This window comes from Argentina silus (genome assembly GCF_951799395.1).
Source record: "Argentina silus genome assembly, chromosome: 17".
NCBI lineage: Eukaryota > Metazoa > Chordata > Actinopteri > Argentiniformes > Argentinidae > Argentina > Argentina silus.
Genome location: NC_139671.1, coordinates 2188444 through 2215896, shown reverse-complemented (window position 1 = coordinate 2215896; position 27453 = coordinate 2188444). Strand labels below are relative to the sequence as shown.

The window sequence follows — 27453 nt, the reverse complement described above, 5'->3', positions numbered from 1 at the left end:
ATTTTTATGCCAGTGTTAGAGCGCAACATGCTTGATTGGGTGCCAGCAGTGACGTTCCATTTTTCAGGCTCTTGGCTTGAGGAAACAGATGGAAATCTCACCTGTCGTGCCAGTGTCTGTGTCATCGCCTACCTGTACAGAGTGCAGTGTCTGTGTCTACCTGCCTGCTGAATTTGTTAAAGGAAGTTGACGCTCTTGCTTACCATAGTTACATGATGTTGCTGTGTGTGTCTGGACTGTAAATTTCCTGGAGATTATTTTGTTGACTGTCACACGGAGAAGTAAACAAGGTAAGACTTAATCAGGTGTTTCGTTATTAAAAAGTATTTCAATTATAAGCTCAATTATACGTTTTGGTCAGACCCAGCTATTTGGCTTTTCAAATGAAAGTAATGTCTAGCAGGTAATTACATAATAATTACGTGGTGATTTCTTTGAAACAAGCATTGTGCTATTTGGTACCAGGTAGTTGCTGATTGTATTTCATACTTTTAGGTACAGTGATCACCAGAACGTATTGTGACCAGCTGATTTCTTAATGGATATTAACTGTTAAAGGACTGTTTAATTACCATTTAATAATAGTGAGTGCCCTCGGCTGTAAATACAATGTGATTAGCTCATGTATAAATTCCGCATATTTTATATGCTTGCATACAACAACAGAGCTAATTTATATTCCAGTAAGTAACATTATCAACAGGAACAGCTTAAGACTGCCAGTAGTGCTTCACTGACAAGCTGATGACTTAAATTATCTGTTCTGTCTAGCAAGCATCCATCTGCTGTTTATATTGCTTCCTGCTTATACTGTTCATATTGTTTATACTGTTTATACTGTCCATACTGTATATTTTTTAGTACTTCTATTTTTATTTTATTCTATTTTAAAACTTATTGTATTGTCGCACTACTCTGTGGCACTGTCACTTTTGCATTTCACTGTATACTTGTATGCACGTGACAAATAAAGAATCTTAAATCTTGAATCTTGAAGTCGGGGGTAATACAGGGAAGCTATACGTGGTTTAGAGGACTCAGAGTCAGTTCTGTGGGAGTAGTTAAATGTCCCCCCTCCGTAAATACTGTGTTGAGCGCCAGATAAATTCATTAATGTTTCCTACTAACTATGGTGTCCATGTCTCTTCAATTTATAACTTGATAGATACTAAGGAGCGCAATGTTGCACTAAGGAGCGCCTGCGGCAATGTGCCTGTACAACTCCTCCTGGTGATCAGAGGGCTGATCAGAGTCGGGGGGGCGGGGGGGGTTAAATCATACTGGACTGTTCTTACTGTATATAATGTTTCAGATGTCTATTTTATTCTATTATTCTATTACTTTATTTTGTTGTTGTTGTTGTTTGTGATGTGCGCTGCTGTAACGCCTTAATTTCGCCTAATCAATGAAGTACCTATCTATATCTATAGATACCAGAAAACTTTCGGTCAGCCTTGTACAGAAGCATAGCGTCCCATTGTTGAATGCAGAAAGACCTGTTCAATAAATTACCTAGCATTGCTGGTCTGCTTTCTGTGACCCAAGCTGTCAGGTTCCATGCTTTGATACATACAGTGCCCTCCAGTACCTGATAGTGTAGTGAAACGGAATACATTACCCAAATTACCATCACAAGATACAGATCAGGAGAAGCTTGTGGAGGTAGAAATCGAAGGAACGGCTCATTGTAATGCATATAATGGAATGAGGAACGGTATCATGTGAGTCCTTATCACGCCAGTCAACCATAAACTAGTCAAGCCAGTAGTAAACTATTCAAAAGCTTGATTCAAAAACACAATTCAAAAACAATTTCCTACATCTAATCAAATTGTGAATTGAACATGCAGTTTTTTTCGTAATCATCTACAATCAAGTCTTGGACAGACAAAAAGCCTCGCGTGTTACCTAGATTTCAAGGAGATTTGATGCTTGAAACTAGTTCTTCTGTGATTTATCTCTCTTACTGTAATCCCTATCTGCCTTTGTATCATCTAAACGCATGAGAACATTTACATAATGTCAGGCAACATGGCACTTTCCCTTTCCTGAAGTTCTGAAGGGATGTACTTTTGAACTCAGTTGATACATCTAAGCTAGTTTGAATTTGAATTGTTCTTCTATTAAATTGCAGGAATGACAATGTCAGTGAAATGGTGGTATATCGCCACCTTCCTGATATTATGCTGCAACTTGGGAACATGTGTGTGCTTTGAAATATCAAGCCTCTTTTCGCAGGTAAGACATTCATTTGTGTGTTATAATATAAAGAAATTAATAACAACAAGTTCAGTGTTTGAACACATTTTACAAAAACACTTTCAGGAACATTGAATGGTTTGCTTCTAAATTATTATTAGTGTGTACCAAAATGATTTCTTTATTCTGTTGACTGGTGAATATACTTGTTCTCTAATTATGACCAAAGTTCGCATTTTGACAAAGCCTGAACTCCCGTTGACTGTCCACAAGGGGGAGCTATGGCACTTGGAATTAGAGATCTGAGTTATCGAAAAGTTAACACTGAACGCAAAGCCAAGCTCACATTCCATTCCAATTCAAGAAATACAATTAGACATTCAAGAAAATGATGATATATTTTATATAATATATTTTAATCGTATAAAAATAATTAACTCGGTTATTCCTGTTTCACAGGAATCCCATCACGTCAGAGTAAGGAGAGAAAGTAAGTATTTTAGCAACTTGTATATTTCACTTTTACAAAGTCAGTCCAAAACATTTAAAATCTTCTTATCTCATCAAATGTGTTTATGAAATATGAATAGCATATTGCAGTGAGAACACTTGTCTTATATATGCTTATCTTAAATTGTCCACAGCCCCACCAACTCTGTATGAGTACATTGCTGTTGTTGAGGTGAACACCACAGACGTTACAGTGATCGATCAACTCAGGACCAGTCTGAGAAACATCAGTTACCCCATCACAATCAATAACCAGATACAAATCACTGATGTCGACTTCACGACAGGTAACAATATTATTTGTTTTACATTTGTCCTTATTGTTAAACTCATAATCCACTATATGGATTTATATTTATTTTTCCATTCACCTTCCTGTTCTTCAGTTTGCCACTCAAACGCTACTGGATACCAGTGCAGATGTGAGGACCAATTCCGTTGGTCATGTGACAAGTGCACCACCTATGGGTCCTGTGATGACATCACTGGTGACACGTGTGGATGCATCAATGCCATTCCTCCAGATGGAGAGTACTGCCAGTCAGTACTCCACCAAAGTAAGCAGCAGCAGCCTGATTGGTGTAGGTGTTGTTACCATGTGGTTAGATCTGTTCACTAAACAATATCATTTCTGCTTCAACCAACAGACTTCACAGCATGTCCAACAACAACAACAACAATAACAACAACAACAGACTCTCCAACAACAACAACATACTCTCCAACAACAACAACAACAACAACAACAATAACAACAACAACAGACCCTCCAACAACAACAACAGACTCTCCAACAACAACAGACTCTCCAACGACAACACCAGGTACTCTTAAGACTGGAAAATGTTCAGAAATTACTCAAAAACTAAAGCAATGTAAAGACTTCAATGTAATAGTTGCATGACTGAATGACAGACATTAATATATGAAACATAATTAACTTGTGATATTGTCTATTTTAAGTTTCCACAGCCCCACCAACTCTGTATGAGTACATTGTTGATATTGAGGTGAACACCACAGACGTTACAGTGATCGATCAACTCAGGACCATTCTGAGAAACATCAGTTACCCCATCACAATCAATAACCAGATACAAATCACTGATGTCAACTTCACGACAGGTAGGAACAGTCAGTTGAGAGTCTTGGAAGTAATTGCATGGCAATTGTCTACGTATAATCATAATTCACTAAATTACATTATATGATATTTCAAAGTTCACTTCTATATTTTCAGTTTGCTACTCAAACGCTACTGGATACCAGTGCAGATGTGAGGACCAGTTCCATTGGTCATGTGACAAGTGCACCACCTATGGGTCCTGTGATGACATCACTGATGACACGTGTGGATGCATCAATGCCATTCCTCCAGATGGAGAGTACTGCCAGTCAACAACAACAACAATAACAACAACAACAGACTCTCCAACAACAACAACAGACTCTCCAACAACAACAACAACAGACTCTCCAACAACAACAACAACAACAGACTCTCCAACAACAACAACAGACTCTCCAACAACAACAACAACAACAGACTCTCCAACAACAACAACAGACTCTCCAACGACAACACCAGGTACTCTTAAGACTGGAAAATGTTCAGAAACTACTCAAAAACTAAAGCAATGTAAAGACTTCAATGTAATAGTTGCATGACTGAATGACAGACATTAATATATGAAAGATAATTAACTTGTGATATTGTCTATTTCAAGTTTCCACAGCCCCACCAACTCTGTATGAGTACATTGTTGATATTGAGGTGAACACCACAGACTCTACAGTGATCGATCAACTCAGGACCATTCTGAGAAACATCAGTTACCCCATCACAATCAATAACCAGATACAAATCACTGATGTCAACTTTACGACAGGTAGGAACAGTCAGTTGAGAGTCTTGGAAGTAATTGCATGGCAATTGCCTACGTATAATCATAATTCACTAAATTACATTATATGATATTTCAAAGTTCACTTCTATATCTTTAGTTTGCTACCCAAACGCTACTGGATACCAGTGCAGATGTGAGGACCAGTTCCGTTGGTCATGTGACAAGTGCACCACCTATGGGTCCTGTGATGACATCACTGATGACACGTGTGGATGCATCAATGCCATTCCTCCAGATGGAGAGTACTGCCAGTCAGTACTCCACCAAAGTAAGCAGCAGCAGCCTGATAGGTGTAGGTGTTGTTACCATGTGGTTAGATCTGTTCACTAAACAATATCATTTCTGCTTCAACCAACAGACTTCACAGCATGTCCAACAACAACAACAACAACAATAACAACAACAACAGACTCTCCAACAACAACAACAGACTCTCCAACAACAACAACAACAACAACAACAGACTCTCCAACAACAACAACAGACTCTCCAACAACAACAACAACAACAACAACAGACTCTCCAACAACAACAACAGACTCTCCAACAACAACAACAACAACAGACTCTCCAACAACAACAACAGACTCTCCAACAACAACAACAGACTCTCCAACAACAACAACAGACTCTCCAACAACAACACCAGGTACTCTTAAGACTGAAAAATGTTCAGAAATTACTCAAAAACCATAGCAATGTAAATACTTCAGTGTAAAAGATGCATGACTGAATGACAGACATTATTATATGAAAGATAATTAACTTGTGATATTGTCTATTTCAAGTTTCCACAGCCCCACCAACTCTGTATGGGTACATTGTTGATATTGAGGTGAACACCACAGACGTTACAGTGATCGATCAACTCAGGACCATTCTGAGAAACACCAGTTACCCCGTCACAATCAATAACCAGATAGGAATCACGGGGGTCAGCATCTCTACAGGTAAGAATGTTGGTAATTGTACTATAATGATAATTACTGTTTGAATTTGAATTGAGATTTTTAATTTGCTTGTGTGCCCTCAGTTTGCTATCCAAACGCTACTGGATACCAGTGCAGATGTGAGGAGCAGTTCCATTGGTCATGTGACAAGTGCACCACCTATGGGTCCTGTGATGACATCACTGATGACACGTGTGGATGCATCAATGCCATTCCTCCTAATGGAGAGTACTGCCAGCCAATTACAAGTAACTATGTTATTGCTTTCTTATTTTACTGCAGTTTTCGGGCCACATAAATGATCCCTTCAGTAAGTTGTGAATTTGGACCAACTACACTTTCTTTCTTCTTCTATCTTTTAATGAAATATACTTTCCTTTCTACAATAGATCGTACTGTATGTCCAACACATTCAACTACAAAGACAGCCCCACCTACAACTACAGCCCCAACTACAACTACAACATCAGCCTCAACTACAATAACAGCCCCACCTACAACTACAACTACAACTCCATCCCCAACTACAACTACAGCCCCACCTACAACGACAGCCCCAACTACAACAACAGCCCCACCTACAACTACAGCTCCACCTACAACTACAGCCCCAACTACAACTACAGCCCCACCTACAACGACAGCCCCAACTACAACAACAGCCCCACCTACAATTACAACTACAGCTCCACCTACAACTACAGCCCCACCTACAACTACAGCCCCAACTACAACAACAGCCCCACCTACAACTACAACTACAGCCCCACCTACAACTACAGCCCCAACTACAACAACAGCCCCACCTACAACTACAGCCCCAACTACAACTACAGCCCCACCTACAACTACAGCCCCAACTACAACTACAGCCCCACCTACAACTACAACTACAGCCCCAACTACAACTACAGCCCCACCTACAACTACAGCCCCACCTACAACTACAGCCCCACCTACAACTACAGCCCCACCTACAACTACAACTACAGCCCCACCTACAACTACAGCCCCACCTACAACTACAACTACAGCCCCACCTACAACTACAGCCCCACCTACAACTACAACTACAGCCCCAACTACAACTACAGCCCCACCTACAACTACAGCCCCACCTACAACTACAGCCCCAACTACAACTACATCTACAGCCCCACCTACAACTACAGCCCCACCTACAACTACAGCCCCACCTACAACTACAACTACAGCCCCACCTACAACTACAACTACAGCCCCAACTACAACTGGTATGTATTTGTTTGTTTGTTGTCAACACAGCGGACTGGAACTTGTGGCTCTACAATTCATCATATTATAAAAAGATGTCCGTGCTCAGGATAGATTAACGCCATCAGCATACAGTAACAGCCTCCCTTCACGGATACTGGTGGTGGTAATAGTCAAGCCTTATTTTCCCTGAAGGTATACTGGTGGTGGTAATAGCCAAGCTTTATTTTCCTTGAAGGGATATTGGTGGTGGTAATAGCCAAGCCTTATTTTCCCTGAGGGATACTGGTGGTGGTAATAGCCAAGCCTTATTTTCCCTAGAGAAACTAACACATAATGTAAACCACCCTGATAATAGTGCAGTAATAGTGAAATAGTGCAATAATGCTGTTCATCAGCAGAAGTGTTTGGCTTCTTCCCTCTGTGTGAATTGTCATGAGTAAATCGATATATTGATTTTTACCGAAGTGGTAAATGTAGCTCAATGTTCATATCTGATGATGATAATTTTTTGGTCCTGCATGTTAAAATATTTCCTACAGACAGAGCTGTGAAAATGGAGTTCGCCTTGAATGAGGACTTTGATGATAACTTGAACGATTTTGCGCATGCCAAGACCAGGAAGTATAAGACGGACATTGAAGAGGCTGTACGTATCTTCTCTATTATCAAATAACAAGCTCTTTAAGTCAAATATCTGAATATGTTAAAGAGTGTTAAAGAGCCTTGACTGATTTGTTTATACTGTGAAATCATATGTCATATGTGAACAATGCTGTCCCTCTGTCTCACACAGATTAATACCAGTTACAAGGACACACCAGGTTACAGATCTGTGAGTGTGACAGGCTTCAGGTAAGGTATTGCTCAAATATAATAAAATGTTTATAGTATATAAAATATTATTCTGGTTATTTGTTAATAATACATTGTACGTACATGTTGTACATATGTGTTGAATGTGTGGCTGCATGAATGAATGAAGACACATACAATGTGTAAATGAATGCACTGTGCATCACAGTATGTATCAATGTGTTACACAGGAGAGGCAGTGTGATTGTGGAACTTGCAGTACCAACAACCATAATAGATACATCTGTGATGAGTACGGCAAATACGAAGGTTGTAGATTTTCTGAAGAGGAGGTCGTACAATGTTGAAGAAAACTCCTTCAAGTCAACTTTGATTGGTAAATGGACATAGTCTTTCATAGCTTGCATGCGTGCAATCATATATGCAATACAGTATCTTTTCAGTCAAATCAAGAAAGACTTACAACGGTTTTCCACTGTTTCCTCCAAGAAAACAAACCGTTTAATAAGTTGAAGGTCATACTCCCTGGAGACGACATGCTGTTGGTCTGTGAACCAAATGCCAACATACTCAATACTAATACAAAATGGAGAGTGAAGGGGAGCGATATTTCAAACAACAACAAGTACAGCATCTCAGGATCACAACTCATCGTGAAACGTGTGGAGAGATCAGACACAGGTGAGAGTTGTGTCTGTTTCTATTTATTTTTGGAGCAACACATTGATTCTATAGACACGTTTCACTGCTTGTTAGAATTTATGGATTCAAATTGTTTGTGAAATGTATTAAAGACTAAATGTAGTGCAGTTTGGCCTCTATTGTACTCGACTTGATGGGGAAAAGGGTGCAAGTCGCTGCCTCGAAGTCCAACCAAGGTGCACGAAAACATTTATGTAAAACTTTTCAGCTACTCTTGGAGGATGAAATGGAGGACAAACCCCTCCCAAAAAAGCATCTTTATTGTTAAAAACCAACGCATTTCGGCGATATTGCCTTCATCAAGGTTACATAGAATGGACAAAGAGTGGCTGAATGCCTTTTGCATACTTGACTTGACAAACATCACAAATTCTAGAAACATACAGAACGCCGACTCTGAAGTTGAAGTTGTGTTATCTATTTCATCGCATTAATGCTTTTCATTCGTGTCTTCTCACAGGGCGCTATGAATGTGTTCTCGAGAACAGTGTAATGTTCTATTCCCAGGGAGAGGACATAGAGATTCCTGCTCCACCAACCTTGAAGCTGAATTTCTATGACAAAACGGCTCAATGCGCAGAGTCTGAGGTTGTGTTCAGCTGCTGTGTGCAATCTCTCTACAAGGCCATATGGAGGGAAGAAGGCACATCACTTAGTTCTGGTAATTACTTGTTATCCATTACTACCTGTTACTATGTGGTCTTCTCATTCACTGTGGTTATAACAAAGTAGCATCGTTCTTGGCATAGAGAAGCAATTGAATTGTCCACCATAATGAACATCCCCCATGTGGTCCTCTGTGGCTCAGGTTAGGTTAGGTTAGCTTAGGTTAGGTTAGGTTAGGTTAGGTTAGGTTAGCTTAGCTTAGGTTAGGTTAGGTTAGGTTAGGTTAGGTTAGGTTAGGTTAGGTTAGGTTAGGTTAGGGTTAGGTTAGCTTAGGTTAGGTTAGGTTAGGGTTAGGTTAGCTTAGGTTAGGTTAGGTTAGGTTAGGTTAGCTTAGGTTAGGTTAGGTTAGGTTAGGTTAGGTTAGGTTAGGTTAGCTTAGGTTAGGTTAGCTTAGGTTAGGTTAGGTTAGGTTAGGTTAGGTTAGGTTAGGGTTAGGTTAGGGTTAGGTTAGGTTAGGTTAGGTTAGGGTTAGGTTAGGTTAGGTTAGGTTAGGTTAGCTTAGGTTAGGTTAGGGTTAGGTTAGGTTAGGTTAGGTTAGGTTAGGCTAGGTTAGGTTAGGTTAGCTTAGGTTAGGTTAGCTTAGGTTATGGGTTCAGTTCCTGCTGGGACCATATATACTGAAAAATGTATGCACTCACTGCAATGTAAGGTGCTTTGGATAAAAGTGTCAGCTAAATGGCATGTGTGATGTTCACCTACTCCCCACAGTGCCTAAGATTAACAACTGCATTGAGTATACCTACCAGATCAGAGAGCAAAACTGCGACAACAAAAAAGAATTGACATGTGAAGTGACCAACACTCTGGGGAGGGAGTTGGATCGAGCTACGTTAAACATCCTCAGCGTCGGTGAGTTAGATCGAGCTACGTTAAACATCCTCAGCGTCGGTGAGTCTCTACAGCATGCTTGATTTAAACACCACCACCATCATGCAGATGTCTGGGGAGGGAGTTGGGTCGAGCTACGTTAAACATCCTCAGCGTCTGTGAGTTAGATCGAGCTACGTTAAACATCCTCAGCGTCGGTGAGTCTCTACAGCATGCTTGATTTAAACACCACCACCATCATGCAGACGTCTGGATGAACTCAGATGTCAGTCTTTTTACAGTGAAGCTCTACCAATAATGCATACTTTTATAGATCATGTGGAGAAATCCATAGCTTTGGAAAATGTATATTTCGCAATATAATTCGGAAGAACAAATCAATGATGTCCATCAATCAAGTGATCCCCATCGGATATATTACTGTAAGTGTCTTCTGTCCTCTGTCTTCCACAGCGTCACCAGCTCCTACGTGTGATGATAATGGTGAGGTCTATGGGAAGGGCCTGGTCAATCAGGAAGCTAGAGCAGGCTGCAAGCCCAAGGAAGAAGGCTTCAGGAGGGCCATCTGTAGAGAGGATGGGACCTGGGAACTATTGGAAAACACTTGTATTCTGAGCGAAATCAAAGATTTAAAAGAAGAATCTCTGGTAGTACTCCTCAGTCATTGTTCAGCCACGCAAATCTTTCAATTGATAGTTATACGGTATATTTTCTCCTTCTAATGTTGAGGTAAACATACTTTTGCGTGTTGATGCAATGATGCAATATGAGGTGCCATGATGCAATATGTTCATGAATGGGCGCATCAACAGTATACAATACTAAATTCTTTGTTGTCTTTTTTTTACCATTTAGAATCTGGATGAGGCTGCTCTCCCAGGATTTGTGGAAAAACTCAGCAATGCAACAAGCAATCTGCAGGATGACATTGCTGAATCAGCTAATAGTATTTTCACCATAGTCGATATTCTGAACACTGTAGCAAACCTCTCACAGAATATCGTAATAACTGAAGGGGTAATGACGGTATGTTGAGTGTTCTTACATTGCATGTTTTACCCTGTTGGATAATACTTAACAGCACTTAAGCTGCTGTTATACCTATGTAATAATGCTGTAACTACTCTGGTAATAACCTTTCTTCATTGTGTCATAGTAATGTAGTAATTGCCATGCATAAGGGACTGTTCTTTGTTTCACTAGTGTGGATTTCGTAACAATATGTAGTAATTACATGTAATGGCAGTGTTGTTACAGAGAAACTGCCTAGGTCTTTTAAATATGTATTAATGGAAGTGAAATTCAAATAACTGATAAGACTAGAAATTGTTACAGATCCATTAATATTTACATTTCTATATGTAAATATTGTTTTGATTAACAGATTTTGATTTCGTCCTCAGGATTTTCTGAACACAGTGGATGTCTTGGTCTCTGACAATGCTGAAGAAACTTGGGATGCCATCAATCAGAATCAAACCCAAAACACCAGCTCTCTCTTACTGGGCTCTATAGAAACCGTATCAACTTCCCTCTCCGACGGGTCCTTCGTTATTAACACACCGCTCATTCAATTAAACAAAACTTCATTTACAAACTCATTCAGTGCCGACTTAAGCAACTCAACAACTCAAGTTGAGATACCTCAGGATGCGGAGACCGAGGGCGCCCTCTTTACCATCACCGCCATAACGTTCTCTTCTCTGAACAACGTTCTACCAACAAGAAACAGCAGCAGCCAGAACGACAGCGTAAACTCCATCAACGCAAACGTTGTGCTATTAAACGTTAACGGCACGATCAACAACGTGTCGTTAAGCTTTCGCGTACAGAACGAGACTCTGGCCAATCCCCAGTGTGTGTTCTGGAACTTCAGTCTCTTTGACGGTATCGGGGGATGGGATGACCAAGGATGTGAACTGCAGTCTGATCAGAACGGAACTGTCACCTGTAACTGTAACCATCTCACCTCCTTCTCCATCCTGATGTCACCTTTCGTTTCCTTCAGTGAGGTAATAGGTTACATTACATTCATCGGCGTGGGGATATCGATAGCTAGCTTAGTCATATGTCTCATCATAGAAGCGTGTGTGTGGAAGACCATGACCAGGAATAGTACTCCCTACTTACGCCACGTCTCCATAGTAAATGTCGCAGCGTCTCTCCTGATCGCCGACATCTGGTTCATCATTGGTGCAGCAATCTCAGACCAAGACCCAACGCCAATACCTTCATGTAGGGCAGCAACATTTTTCATCCACTTCTTCTACCTGGCTCTGTTCTTCTGGATGTTGATCACTGGACTTCTGCTCCTGTACCGGACTGTCATGGTCTTCGCCGACATGTCCAAGTCAGTCATGCTAGCTATAGGCTTCACCGTTGGCTATGGGGCACCCCTCATAATTGCGGTCATTACTGTGGCAGTAACAGCACCTGGCAATGCATATATTAGAAACGGAGGCACATGCTGGCTCAACTGGTACAAGTCGAAGGCTCTCCTGGCATTTGTGATCCCAGCCTTGACCATAGTGCTCATCAACTTGATAGTCCTGGTTGTGGTTCTGTATAAAATGCTAAAGAGTGGTGTTGGGGACTCCAGCCAATCAGATCAGAGGAATGCTGTGATGGTCGTTGCCAGGTGTCTGGCCATTCTAACTCCATTCTTTGGGCTTACCTGGGGGCTGGGAGTGGGCACCATGATTGATCCGACAAATGAGGCGATCCATGGGTCCTTTGCGTTCTTCAACTCATTACAGGTATGATTAAACAGCAGGTAGAACATCATATTTTTAATGTAATAATTTATCACAAAACAGTAATTACAGGATAACATTGCATTCCATCCAATTAGTTTTCTCTGTGTTGTTTCTCAAAGGGTTTCTTCATCCTGGTCTTTGGAACACTTCTAGACAAAAAGGTATGTGCACTATCAGGCCTTTAAGCGTTAATCATAGCTAGACTGGCTGAACATGCTACCATACACAGCGTGTTTTGGTGCGTAGGTGTGCGGTGTTGTTTAATCTACAGGTCATACAGGTGTTTCAAGTGTTTTAGCATGTTAGTAAATGAACGGTAACAACGCCCGCAGTGTGAATAATGTGTAGTGCACTAACGATGATTAGACCTGTAATATTATCTGTTATAATATTGACGTTAATGCCACAAATTACATTTTTGACTGTGCTTGCAGGTTCGGCAAGCTATTTCAGGAAGATTCTCATCGGCTAACGTGTCATCCAACCAAACAACGGTAAGCGTTCTTAACATTCTGCCATGTCACCAACTCAATTCAAACTTGTTCAAATGTTTCTTGGGTGATGACAGTATGCACTTCTGTTATATCAGAATGTGTGTTTGTTCAATCTATTAGAATGTTACACGATACAGGTTATTATGTTCTGCCAACATTCAGTGATTTTGTGCATTTCTATCCATCTATCCATCTATCCATCCCACTGTAGAGCACAAGTGCTGGCACCTCATCAACCAGTGCACTGAACATCTTCAGAAGAATTAGGAGAAGAAGTAAGGGTGTTTCCCAGTCAAAATAACAATCAGGAATATTCTGAATGTTTTATATTATTACTGTGGTAAAAAGCTATGAAATTGCCGTGTTAAAAATTACAATTCCGATTCCTCCGCTCTTTGACCGGGTCATCTTCTGTTGTTGTTTTTTCAGATGTGTACGGTGTTTCAGTGCCCCACACTTCACAAGGCTCTAGATCATCAGAGTCTTTTGACAACGCCTAACTACTGTGGTCCTGCGTTGAGACCACTGGGAGAGGAAGAACTCCTGAATACTGTTTTTAACACATAGCACTTTATGTCAGTTGTACTGTAGGTAATTTCGTTTTGTAATGGGAAGTCACACAAGAACATGATTAACGTATTGTAGAGCGAATGCTATTAATTTATATCTGAAGTGGAGGATACAATACAGTATGTAAAATAATATTGCTACTTACTGTATATCTCAGCCCTAATTGGCCTTTCCTTGAATATCTGTTTTTATTGTTGTCATAATCACCAGTTGCTCTTCAACTTTACTTGTTAAATCATGTACATTTTTGTCATTTTTTCTTTTAAAAATGGAAAATAGTTTTTCGTATTCACAATGGTACAGTATACAAGTTACAGAATGTCATAAGGAGACTATTCGTTGACCATGGGCGCTATGGATGCAAGGACTGACCTTGGACTGACTATGTTTTGAAGCAATATTGTGTTTGTTTACAACTACATTGTTTACAGACAATGGAGTAAAAAAAGCTTATGTTATATGCTGTATGTACTATATATACTTTAATACTGTAGATTATATATGGCACATGCCATTTATATTGTATGTTGTATTATTCAAGAATCAATGGCTATGTATCATTAATTCATTAAGTCCAAACATGTGTGTGTTTTTCCCTTGAATTTGACTAACAACTAAAAATCCAACTATTTCTACATCAATCAACAAATTATACATTCAGTTCCAGATTAAGTTACAGAGAGGATTGTGATGTTGTTGTGTGAGCATGGTAATACATTGTCACTGCAGTGGCGGTGGCTGAAACATGAATAGACACGCCTGATGTGTTTCCTTTTTAACAGCAATAATCTTTAATTAATCTTTAATTCCTACAAACAGGTTTCAAGTGCTGTACACTCAATGGCAGCAACCACAGAAACTGTGACATCACGTTGCTATGGCAGCGAGAAGGAAAAAGATCTGTTCAGCCATTTCTCAGCTTGTAGATTAATTCGATTAAATGTTAATAAAAATAAACTTTTGCCCAACCCAACTTAACATCAAAGGAGTAGAGGCACTGAGGACAGTGCGTATCTTTGCTGTCCTCTTGGTGTTGTGTTGGAGAAACAGGATGGCTTCATTTTAGAGAGGACTGTCCTGTAGGTGTAGACTCCCACTCCCACTTGACTGTTTACAGCAAGCTCACTATTGTATATGAGATAGCCTAAGTGCTTATGTTGCATTCCATACATAATTGCAATGTTGCTTATATTTTAATGGCACCCCACTGAGCATGTATTGTAGTATTGACTCTGCTGGTCATGTTATAAGCTATAAGTTATAAGCATGTTATAAGCTATAAACACACAGAAGTGGTGTTACTGAGGAGAGTGTGGATCTTTGCTGTCCTCCTGGTGTTATGGTGTAGTCAGGAGAAACAGGATTGTGGTGATACACCATGCCCCACCTCAGAGGTTAAGGGCACTGGATGTGGACTGCCACTCCCATTGACTAGTTACAGCACGTTAGCTACTGTATGCCAGATATTATTTATTTATTATTTATTGTGGTCCTCTGTGGCTCAGTCGGTGGAGCATGGTGCTAATAACGCTTTGATTCCCGCTGGGACCATATATACTGATATGTATGCACTCACTGTCTGCCCTCACATGTAGGCACTCACTGCAATGTAAGTCGCTTTGGATAAAAGCATCAACTAAATGGCATATATATATATATATATATATATATATATATATATTAAGTGCTTATGTTGCCATATGTGTATACTGAAATGTATCTTAACCTTAATGGTGTCACTGAAATACCAAACTTTTATATTTCCTTTTGAAGGCCAAAAACACTTAACTGTAATTTGCAGCAATGTTACTCCTTTAGATTCTTTAAACAGATTTTTGCTTTCTTGAATTTGACAAACATAAAATCCAACCTTTTCTAAATCATTCAACAAATTATACGGATTCAGACTGGTAAACTGCACAATAAAGGCTTTTTTGCTTTTTTTTCCACAAAATTGAGGGCCTTTGTATATTTGGGATTATGGCTTCTGTTTTGACATATCCCAATGCAATAACAATCTATGATTTTCTGGTTCAAAGCCAGGGAGGAGGAACCTTGTTTGTCATGTAGGTGTCTGATGATTCATGTGGAAATTTTGAACATACAATATCTGTTTTCATCATTAATAGTGTTGGTGTGTTGGTGTGGCAGCATCATTGTCCCTGAGGTTGTACCAAACGAAAGAGTTAGAGGGGTAAGATTTTTATTGTGACTTGTTGCTCAAATACATATAAACTCAATTTCTGATTATTAATTAGCAATTAAACTTACAATTAAAGTACTTTGTAAAACAATGATAATGCAATATTGTTACAAGAGTAGTTACAGCATCACTATCTATTTTTGTAGCAAGTGAATGTACAGTAGCATTGTAGCATTAATAATGATTGAGTTCAGTCTAAATAACTAATGTGTTTTGCCAGGTTTCAAGTCTAAATTCATTTTTCATTTCATTCTAAAATGCAATATCCATTTACCAAACTGTGGGACATTTATCATTACATTTGGCTGCAATGTGTGGTTTTAGGCATAAATTCCAGATTACGTTTGAGAGAATATTGTAATCTTGTGGTGTGAGAGTACAATATGGTATTACATGTTCACAGCAGTAGCTGAATCATCATCTCTTTCCTCATCCAATCCTCACACCCATGAATTTGCATATCATCCTGACATCTTGTAGTAATCTTGTAGTAATGTATTCATATTTCCTCAAAGCATTCCATACTAATAACTTCCTCCAAGCAACCCATACTCATGGCAGCAATCCCAGGGCCGGTGTTATTATGTTTCTATAGCAGCGATAAAGACAGAGATCTGGGGAAGTCCAATAATATTACCTGCTTTTGTCATAACTGTTGAGGCACGTTTTTTTTTGTTTTTTTTGCGGCACCGCCTTCCTTTTAGCTTCTAGACAGAAATGCATGACTATTTGATTGCAGTTTTTCTCGATTTCTTGAGCACATTTCTTGAAACAATATTCAACTTTTCAAAACAGTTAATACCACTTGTTTTTGTTCTGCTTCTGTTACAAATAATATGAATGCTTACTATGAATACAAATCAAATGAATCTAAGGTATTCAGAAAGAAGCAGATAGTGGCACCAACAAAAATTGCATTCCTGATTGTCAGTTGAGCTGCAATGTGAGTAAAAATTCACTATAATGGGAGAAATATCTATATGCTGTAAGGAAATAACCCCTTTTTGTTTGTCAACACTTACTCAAGTTATTGTCTTATGTAGAGAGTTATTTTAACTGTTTTGCAAAAAGGTGCTTTACATTAGCATTTTGTGTGAAAACAATGATAAATCACTAACTGTTTTGCAAAAAATGTTACTGTTATGCTCATGTACCAACGCTATTTTGGTGGCATGCGAACTCCAGTTTCATATAAACGGTTTAAGCAATCGAGAAAAACTGTAAATGTGAACTGCAAAAATTGCCCTACCACACTTACCATCAAATGTACTATTGACTCTGTTGTTTTTCAGCTATAATCACATTCAATGGCATTGCTGAGGAGAGTGTGGATCTTCGCCGTCCTCTTGGTGTTATGTTGTAGTCAGGAGGAACTGCATCTCGGCCTCGTAAAGTTCCCATATTGTTTTTCGGAGAGACTACCAAATGGAATACGACCAGATGGAATACGAGAAGGTGGAATACGACCAGATGGAATACGACCAGATAGAATAGTACCAGGTAAGTGTGAGTCAACTCAAACTAAATGTCTTCCTCAATTGATTTAAAGGTGCAGTAAGATGGTTGCACCTGAAAATGTACGCAAATTGCATATATGACATGCACATACTGACCTAATCTAGAACATAGTGCTTCCTCGAGGAACGACATTCAATGCTGTAGGCAAATCCGTGACACATTGAAAGTTCATTGATAAGCGATTGCAGAAACTTAATGAAATGCCAGCGAAAACGCCAGACAGGCAGGGCATACCATTTGATGAGAGGAGCAGAGGACAGGACTGCAGGAGAAAATTATTATTTTATGTGTATTCTCGTTTTTACAACTTCACCGAATTTTCTTCCGAGCACAGTGAAAGATAAAATTAATATATCCCTTCGACTAGACCTGGTACAGCACTTCCAGTCTAGAATGACACGTGTTCAGACACATGCAGAAGGAGAAGCAGAAACATCGATAGAAAGGCAATCATAGCAGAGAAGGAGAGTGTTTCAACTTAAGTAGTACTTTATGATATCTCATTCCCCAGAAACTACATACATATTGTACATATTAGGGTTAATTTTAGGATGTAAAAAAGCCTTAATTCACCTTTAAGGTAACCTGCTTTTGGGAAGCAATATGAACGATGTTAATCATAATTCTACAAAACCCTACATCCTTTTACTTTTTTTGCACTGCTCAGAAAGAGACCTTTTTGGAGATGGAACTATTTCCGAAGCTACAGCAGCCTGCAAAGAAGATGAGGGTAATTGGAAATATATTTGTCGAAACGACAGATCATGGTTAGAATATGCCTGTGTCCCAAGAAGACAACGTACCACGTGGTCCAGTATATTTGATCTATATCAGGTAATATCCATAAGTCGTTTTTTCAAGACATGCCCAATTTTTCACTTTCTATCCAAAACATTGATAGGTGATAATGAAGGAAGTCATGTAATTACTATGTTAAAATGTGATTATTTAATTTTATCAAACGTATATGCAAGTGAAAACTAAGGTCAGGAGTTACTCTGGGGCCTTTGAAGAGTTATTACATACTTTTTCTCTCAAACCACACAGACTGTTGCGCTTGGACCCATAGAATTACTCTATGCCCTTCAACACCTCGACGTAATTCTTCTCCAAAATCAAGAGATCATATTATCATCTCCTGCAACTGTCTCTCTCATTGCTGATGTACTGCAATATGTTGCAAACGAGTTACCAAGAATACCAAGCGTAATCCAACTACACAAACACCAGATGGAGGTATGTTACCTTTAACATTATAAGAGCATACTATAATTAAGTGGGGAAAAGTTACTGAAATACTTCAAATAAATAATGTGTTCCAGAGCTGATGTAATTTCTTAAGTACCGTAACATACGTACCTCCCATCTCACTCTCTGACAGACCTAACTCAGGTTTTTCTATCGATCCACAGATTTTTCTGAAAATAGTAAATCCGCTCTCTTCAGATCAAGCCTTTTCCGCCTGGGATCTTCTTAACACAAAATTTGTCAACCAAAACGCCAGCTCAGCCCTACTAAGTGCCATCGAGACAATTTCAGATGTTCTCAAAGGGCCACCCTTGCAAATAGTGACACCGCTTATTAGTCTTAAAAAAAACACATTTAAAGATTCATTCAAAGCTGATTTTAATATGGTATCTGTTGTGGTAAGCGTACCAACATCTAATGATTCCATCTACACAGTTACCACCATAGCTTTTGCCTCTCTGCATAACATTTTGCCTACAAGAAGCATTAGAAGTCTGAATGACAGTGTCGACTTCATCAACGGACACGTTGTGATGGTTAAGGTTAATGGCACGATCAACAATGTGTCCTTAAGCTTTAGTGTACTGGACGAGACTCTGGACAATCCTCAGTGTGTGTTCTGGAACTTCAGTCTCTTCCGCGGTCTCGGAGGATGGGATGACAAAGGATGTGAACTGCAGTCTTACGAGAGCGGAACTGTCATTTGTACCTGTAACCACCTCTCTTCCTTTTCCATCTTAATGTCGCCCTCCATTCCCGAAAAAATTAGAAACATTCTGGATGTCATCACTTACATCGGAGTGGGCATATCAATGGGAAGCTTGGTCATATGTCTCATTATAGAGGCACTGGTATGGAAAGCCATTACCAGCACCGTCATATCATACGCACGTCACGTATCCATTGTGAACATCGCGGTGTCTCTCCTGATCGCAGACATCTGGTTAATCATTGGTGCAGCCATGTCAGACACAGAAACTCCAAATTCACCTTTTTGTATTGCAGTAGTATTTTTCATCCATTTTTTCTACCTGGCCCTATTCTTCTGGATGCTGTTCTCGGGTCTGCTGCTCTACCGGACCGTCACGGTCATATCCAGCATGTCAAAATCAACCATGTTAGCGATCAGCTTCTCTCTGGGCTATGGGGCACCGCTCATCATCGCTGCCTTAACTATAGCAGTGACGGTCCCTAACGAAGAATACGTCAGAGAAACCGGGGTTTGCTGGCTCAGATGGTCTGACTCCAAGGCTCTCCTGGCGTTTGTGATTCCCGCTCTGGTCATTGTGCTCATCAACATGATGATTCTGTTTGTGGTTCTGGACAAATCGCTTAGCAGAGGTGTTCCAATCTCCAGCAATCGTAATGAGCCACATGTCGTAGTGGTCATAGCCAGATGTATGGCCATTCTGACTCCCTTGTTTGGGCTCACCTGGGGGCTGGGAGTTGGAACCATGACTAGTCCGGAGAATGAGGGAATCCATATTGCATTTGTGTTCTTCAATTCATTGCAGGTAACTATTTCTCATTGCTATATTTCATGATCACATTTCTCAGTCAAATGAAATTTAGTTTACTTGATTATTATTGTATTACACTCAGGAGGAGTATCATTTAATTCTAGTATCAAATTACATTGCATGAGAATTACGATGTTATTGTATGCATACCTAACATTTGAATTAATGTATACAAATTAATGGAATTAGAAAAGTTATGTATTCATTGAATCCATTGTCATGTTATCCTTAAAAGGGGTTTTTCATCTTGCTGTTTGGAACACTTGCAGATAAACAGGTATGTTTGAAATCTCAACATTGATGCTTTTGCAAAAAATTTAAATAAAAGATAGCTGGACACGGGTATTTAAGGTTTGGGAAATAAATTGGAAAAAAAATCCCCTGCGATAAATCGCTGGTGTATAATTTCAGGTCCGGTCAGCTGTTGCAAAAAGATTTAAACTGCCAGTTTTTTCCAACCGTTCAAAGGTAAGCACTTTTTCCACATCATGTCACCTTATAATATATATCACATCATGTGAGGATCAGTAAATAAATTCATCAAGTTAATAACATTATATTGTCTATATTTCCTCAAATGATATTTCCGCAACTTAAATGTATTCATGATTCTTTTATCCTGAATTGCTGATCACGCTCTTGATGTAACTGTCACTCTAGTTGCCTGTCAGCTATTTGTAACGTAAGTTACATGTGTAACGATGTTCAATACTGAGCTTTTAGCTGATTTAATGTCTTATATTATGTTCTTATTTCAGAGCACAGATGTTGACCGTCCTCAGCAAATGCAGTAGACTGTCTAAGCAAAAGTTATTATCTGAAGTGGAGTATACAGTACAGCATGAAAATGAATATTACTTCGTCCTGTATATCTCAGCCTTAATTGTCCTTTTCCTTGAATATCTGATTCTATTTTCACCATAATCACTTAGTTGCTCTTTAATTTTTACTTTTACTTTTTTCTTTCTTTTTCTTTCTTTTTTTTATTTTTTTTTACTATTTTTACTAACCCTAACCTTTTTCAAATGTTCTTTTCTACATGTAAACAATGGGGACACTGCATTTTAACATGCAAGTAGCACGACAGTTCTATGACCTATGTGTTCGCGGAATTACATGGTAGCAGCAATAGTTTTTTAAAACATGATTTGAAGTGTCGAAAGATATGGACTTCTCTCGACCTGCAACGCCACCTGGTGGAGTAATAATATTCAGAAATGTGATCGAATGTAACGATTAAAAACACGTGGTTCCAGGCGGGTCTGTGTGGTGTAATGATATTCTGAAGTAAAATCAAGTGTTATCAATAGGATATACTAAATATACTAAATAACTAATGATATAACGACAAATATAACTATTCAAATGTAAACTAATGAAATGACATCCAATGTAACTAACCAAATGACTTAAGGTTGATTAATGTTGAAATGTGCTTAACATGTTTTATGATTTAACTGATGAAACTCATATGTTTAACCATGGGTAATGAGCAAAGTTGAAATGTAATAACAGACAAGACACAGACAGCAACAGACAATACACAGACAGCAGCAGACAAGACACAGACAGCAACAGACAATATACAGACAGCAACAGACAAGACACAGACAGCAACAAACAAGACACAGACAGCAACAGACAAGACGCAGACAGCAGCAGACAAGACACAGACAACAACAGACAAGGCACCGACAACAACAGACAAGACATAGACAGCAGCAGACAAGACACAGACAGCAACAGACAAGACACAGACAGCAACAGACAAGACACAGACAGCAACAGACAAGACACAGACAGCAGCAGACAAGACACAGACAGCAACAGACAAGACGCAGACAGCAACAGACAAGACACAGACAAGGCACAGACAACAACAGACAAGACACAGACAGCAGCAGACAAGACACAGACAGCAGCAGACAAGACAGACAGCAACAGACAAGACACAGACAGCAACAGACAAGACACAGAGAGAGTCACAGAAGAGGCTGGAGAGAGAGAGAACAGAGGTGGGTTGGGCACACAGTAGACTGTATCACTTCAAGCTGCTCTATAAATAAATTAGTTTTATTTATTTGCACAAATTATAAGAGATGAAATACAGACAGTGAAAAAGTGAGACAGCAGCAGAAGAGGGCAGACGAGAGAGACAGGCAGGAGAAAGGGTTAGCACACAGACTTACAGACAGGCAGGAGAAAGGGTTAGCACACAGACTTACAGACAGGCAGGAGAAAGGGTTAGCACACAGTAGACTTACAGACAGGCAGGAGAGGGTTAGCACACAGACTTACAGACAGGCAGGAGAGGGTTAGCACACAGTAGACTTACAGACAGGCAGGAGAAAGGGTTAGCACACAGACTTACAGACAGACAGGAGAAAGGGTTAGCACACAGACTTACAGACAGGCAGGAGAGGGTTAGCACACAGGCTTACAGACAGGCAGGAGAAAGGGTTAGCACACAGGCTTACAGACAGGCAGGAGAGGGTTAGCACACAGTAGACTTACAGCTGGTCACTGGATTCTAATTACAGCACAGTGTGTGTATGTGTGCGTGTGTATGTGCGCGTGCGTGTGTGTGCGCGTGGACTGGCCAACATGTCTGAGAAAGAGAGAGAGTAACAGTGTGAGGGTGTTTGGGCTTCCTTAAGAAGTGTGTCTCATTGGTATGTGTGTGTGTGTGTGTGTGTGTGTGTATGAGAGACTTTAATTCTAGCACAGTGTAGGCCCTCTAGGCCTAGAACAACCCCCAGTAATGGAGACTACAGCGTCTCAATGTAGTCATTGTTTGAAGGTCAACACAATATCAAGCATGAACATGCAAATAATGTGTCCCTCTTTGTTTAGTTTGCTAAACAAATCAGCGAGATGCCAGAGGATGAGGAAAAGCTGCTCCACACACCGCAATGTCCTTCATTCAAGACGTGACCAGATGACTTGCTCTTTCTTGGTATTATTGTATGATTTAATCAAAATAAATATAAGATTTATGAGTTTTTTCCAACATAGATATAGCTGCTATATCCAAGCAGCCCCTGTATCAATGTCCCCATGTTCATGGAGCTAACTTTCCAGTCAACCCTGTAGATTTGTTTAATGATGTTCTTATACTGTGTCTCCCTGGGTCCAGCACACAGATGAGTTTCCAGGCTTTATCCCACCAAGGTTAAAACCTCAAAAAGGACAATCATATGCTGGCGTCGTGGCTTAGCGGTAACACGCCGGGAATTACGTTCGGAATACGTACAACAGTACTCCTGTTGGATTCAGGATTCATTTTGTTGTAAAACGTTTATTTTCACTCATTCTCTGGACAGATGGACCCTGTTCGGAGACCATACATACAGTGATAGTCTTTGCTCGTAAGATCATGAGTGAAGTCATTGTGTTGCCAAAGCACACTTGTATTATTATTTATTGCTACTGTACTTTGTTTCTACCTGGGAAACATTTGCATCTTCTAGCACCTCTGATGAGGACTCCTGACAGTCTGTTCATTCATCTTGTTTATTTATCCTGTGTGTGCAACACAGCTTCTGTGGAACAGTTGTCATTGTAGAAGCAGACTTGTAGAAGCAGACAGTCATTATTATAATTAGATGTATTCATATTTAGAAGTATTGATTGCTGTGGTTCAAATTAAGTAAGGTGTTACTGAGCTTTTAATAATATATACAAACATATTGTATATATATGCTATACCAGAAACAGACCTTTCTGTGTTTTTATTAAGTTGCCTCTGTAAAATGTCTAGAATGTAAATTGAATCTACAGAATGTACAGAAAGGCATTCACAGTATAGAACAAATGACGTCATTGCTGAAGGAGAAAGTTGGCTCTACATTTGCGAGCCAAATGGAAATGGAAAGAGGAAGGCTTAGAGCTCCATGTTGGCCAGTCCAGATGTCAAAGAGATACCATGAATGCAAATCGTAGAGAGCACTTTTTCAAAACAGCCACTCACCATCATCTAGGTGCCCCCTCCCTAAGGACTTTCTTGGTATTTCCACTTTCCATTAACGAACATATTCACTGTGAGCATTCACACAGTGCTGATGGCCGCCTGCTAGTCATGGATTACGGGCTGCTTCCCACCTGCTGATTACAACTGGTCTCACAGGTCAACCTCAGGTTTCTCTGCATATTTCGAGACTCAAGGTCAGTATTTCCTCACCTTAAAAGATAAAAGATTAACTTTTCAGTTATCCTCCAAAAGGATGGTCACTATTTTTTCACAACTTCTCAATGATCTGAACATCCACAAAACAGTTTGCTAAAAAGTACCTAAAATGCCTGCCGAGGTCTACTGTCATGAACAGGTCACATGATTTGTTTATACCGTAAAGTATAATAATTGGATCGGATACAGTGTTTATTCAATCAGTACTCAGACATTTTCCAGTGCCCTGTTGAAAACAGCTTCTTATTTTTGAATGTTAGAATATTTTTTTGAAGTTGTGTATAATCTATAGTTCCCTTTCTTTTGAAGCATGTAGAACTTATGAAAGTGACTTGATTACCACAATTTTGGCGTATAGTGTATACACCTTCTCAACTGACAGTATAATAATAATAAATCTATTTATAGAGCACATTTTCGTACAGAGACTGCAGCTCAAAGTGCTGTACATAAAAAGTCAGAGAAACAATAGTACACTAGAAGAAAAGTGAAATAGGAAAACAACAAATAAACAGCAGTAGCCTACATGTTAACATGATACAAGAAATGTAATAGATAATTAAAGCACTATTCAAGTAAAACCCAAGCAATACGGACCAATAGTGCAATAGAAAGCCGTAGATAATAAAATTAAGTTCCGTTTGATTGGTATAAATTATATAAATAAATTGGTATAAATGTTTAATTTTTCCAACTTTTTCAACTTTTACTATATTACCTAAAGTAAACTGTCAAAGATAAACTGGAGTTCTGTGTTTCAGTACATCATTTCATTGTATGACTAGTATAGTGTGAAAGTACAGAATGACATTACAGTTTCAAAGGCATGTTTATATAACATCACCACCTGTGTGTTTATTACGGAGGAAAATGCAAAGTAATGCTAAAGTAAATTTGCCTATCTAAATTGTGACCTTGTGTTCGTAAGAGAATAGTTCGTAAGAGAATAGGGACTGTGGATATATATATATATATATATATATATATATATATATATATATATATATATATATATATATGTGTGTAAAGCCGTTCAAGGTTAGATTATTATATTTCTGAGAAAGGGAGAGAGAAATAGAGACTGAGAGAGATAAAGATAAAGAGAGAGAGATAAAGAGAGAGAGAGAGAGAGAGAGGGAGGGAAATAGAGTTTGAGAGAGAAAGAGAAAGAGAGAGAGAGAAATAGAGATTAAGAGAGAAAGAGAGAAGTTGATTGAGAGAGCTGTGAGCATCAGTGAATTCCTTGATTAGGAACATCCATGATTAGTCTAACTTCAGACAGAAGAAGAGGTAACTGCATGATATCAGGCCTCTGCAGCTCATCCAGAACGCTGCCGCCCGTCTGGTGTTCAATCTCCCCAAATTCTCCCATGTCACTCCTCCGCACCCTTCACTGGCTCCCGGTAGCAGCTCGCATCAGATTCGAGACCCTGGTGCTCGCCTACCGGGCGGCAAAGGGAACAGCCCCTCCATACTTGCAGGCAATGGTCAGCCCCCAAATCCCTGCCCGATCACTCCGCTCTCCCACCTCGGCTGGCCGCCCGGCACCGCCGCCTCTACGTGGATGCAGCAGCCGCACTACTTGGTCACGGCTTTTCACTGTCATGGCGCCCCGCTGGTGGAACTAAATAAATAAATTTAAAAAGTAATTTTTCCTTCTTCTAGCATTGTGACTGCCAGTGGCCCCTGGTCCGAGCATTGATTACTTTTTCTTATGATGACTGATGGATAGATGATTCACTTAGTTAAATCAAATGTATTTGTTGTAAGTCGGTTTGGATAATGGCGTCTGCTAAATGCCATAAATGTAAATATCACTCATGCAGTCCTAACCCCTGTTACACATTCTCTCCCACAGAGGCTGGTGGAGGTAGAAATCGGAGGACGGGCTCATTGTAATGCATAGAATGGAATGAGGAATCGTATCAAAACACGTTCCTTATTCCGTTCCAATGAGCCCGTCCTCCGATTTCTACCACTAGCCTCCGCTAGATTCTCTCTATTTGTTTTTCTTCCATCAGACTAACAATGTGGGTCAAGGTGTTGATCGTGTGTGGAGCGATGTTCTCCTATCACCAGGTAAGCAGTGCATTGGAGTTGCATTTGAAATAAGCCTGTGAGGTACTGTATGTCAATGGCCTAATATGGCATATAGCCTTGAGTCAGTGAGGTCACAGAACAGAAGCCAAAAATATACCTAAAAATAATAAAATAGAATCCACTTTAGGGGACGGTTGGGGCAGAGGACAAGAAATGATGCAAGTTGGTGTAGGCTGTTTTCTCACAGATTGATCTCAGTAGACATGATTTTGCTGATCCTTTGATGATATCAATCCATTGCGTTTCTTTTTTCATTGACACAGGCATTTGCAATGGGTGAGTAATACAATCACTTACCATGGTCTATAAGATGTCCAGTAATTTCACATCATATAATATGTAATGTCATATACGATGTAATATTCTACATAATAAATATGTCCCTTCTTTTTGAAGAATATAAAGATTATTACAAATAGCTAAGGGAGAACAGTACAACCTGAACACAGAGGGCATATTACTCCACTGTTTAGTATGACTTTGTAAACAAACTACATATACTATATGTCTACCATCTGTATAGCTTCAAGTCGTCAATCAGTTACACAATTAAAGACCCTCCCCAATACTCAACATCAATCATCTTCAATCATCTGACTGTTTTGTGCTTCTTCTTGTACACTGGCTGTTTCAGACGTGCACACTGGCGAGTTCCAGGTGGAACACAACGTGACGGTGAACATCTCTACTGTCCTGGCAGAAATTCAGACGCTGAACATAACTGATCCACCTGTTACTGTTTCACTGTTGGAGATGACAGGAGGTATCGTGTCTAAGTCTCTACCTGTGAGAAATCATGTAATTGAGCAATCGTGGTCCTCTGTGGCTCAGTTGGTAGGGCACGGTCCTAGCAACGCTTAGGTTGTGGGTTCGCTTCTCGCTGGGATCATATATACTGAAATATGTGTGTACTCACTGCAATGTAAGTCGCTTTGGATACAAGCTTCAGCTAAATGGCATATATGTTATGTACAAACATTTGTTTTGAGATTGTGTCTTTTGTCTGTGATTCATCCATAGTCAGATTGCTGATGATAATGTGTGTTT

At 39.6% G+C, this 27453-nt stretch overlaps 2 protein-coding genes across 2 annotated transcripts; both read left to right on the top strand.

Moving 5' to 3' along the window:
• The first annotated feature begins 131 nt into the window (after positions 1-131).
• adgrf8 (adhesion G protein-coupled receptor F8) lies at positions 132-15786 on the top strand. Its single transcript, XM_083688676.1, has 27 exons — positions 132-290; positions 2135-2238; positions 2659-2689; positions 2844-2996; positions 3096-3266; positions 3357-3533; positions 3673-3834; positions 3950-4297; positions 4437-4598; positions 4714-4884; positions 4975-5265; positions 5405-5566; positions 5650-5814; positions 5956-6819; positions 7342-7448; positions 7596-7654; positions 7846-7991; positions 8105-8296; positions 8778-8978; positions 9692-9832; positions 10265-10458; positions 10667-10837; positions 11215-12567; positions 12687-12728; positions 13002-13061; positions 13273-13336; positions 13491-15786. The coding sequence occupies exons 2-27, from the start codon at positions 2137-2139 to the stop codon at positions 13559-13561; spliced, it is 5760 nt and encodes a 1919-aa protein (XP_083544802.1). The 5' UTR covers positions 132-290; positions 2135-2136; the 3' UTR covers positions 13562-15786.
• Positions 15787-17137: 1351 nt separating this feature from the next.
• On the top strand, positions 17138-21365 carry LOC310818393 (adhesion G-protein coupled receptor F1-like). Its single transcript, XM_083689337.1, has 7 exons — positions 17138-17334; positions 18020-18186; positions 18400-18588; positions 18765-20114; positions 20356-20397; positions 20532-20588; positions 20879-21365. The coding sequence occupies exons 1-7, from the start codon at positions 17142-17144 to the stop codon at positions 20912-20914; spliced, it is 2034 nt and encodes a 677-aa protein (XP_083545463.1). The 5' UTR covers positions 17138-17141; the 3' UTR covers positions 20915-21365.
• Positions 21366-27453: the final 6088 nt, after the last annotated feature.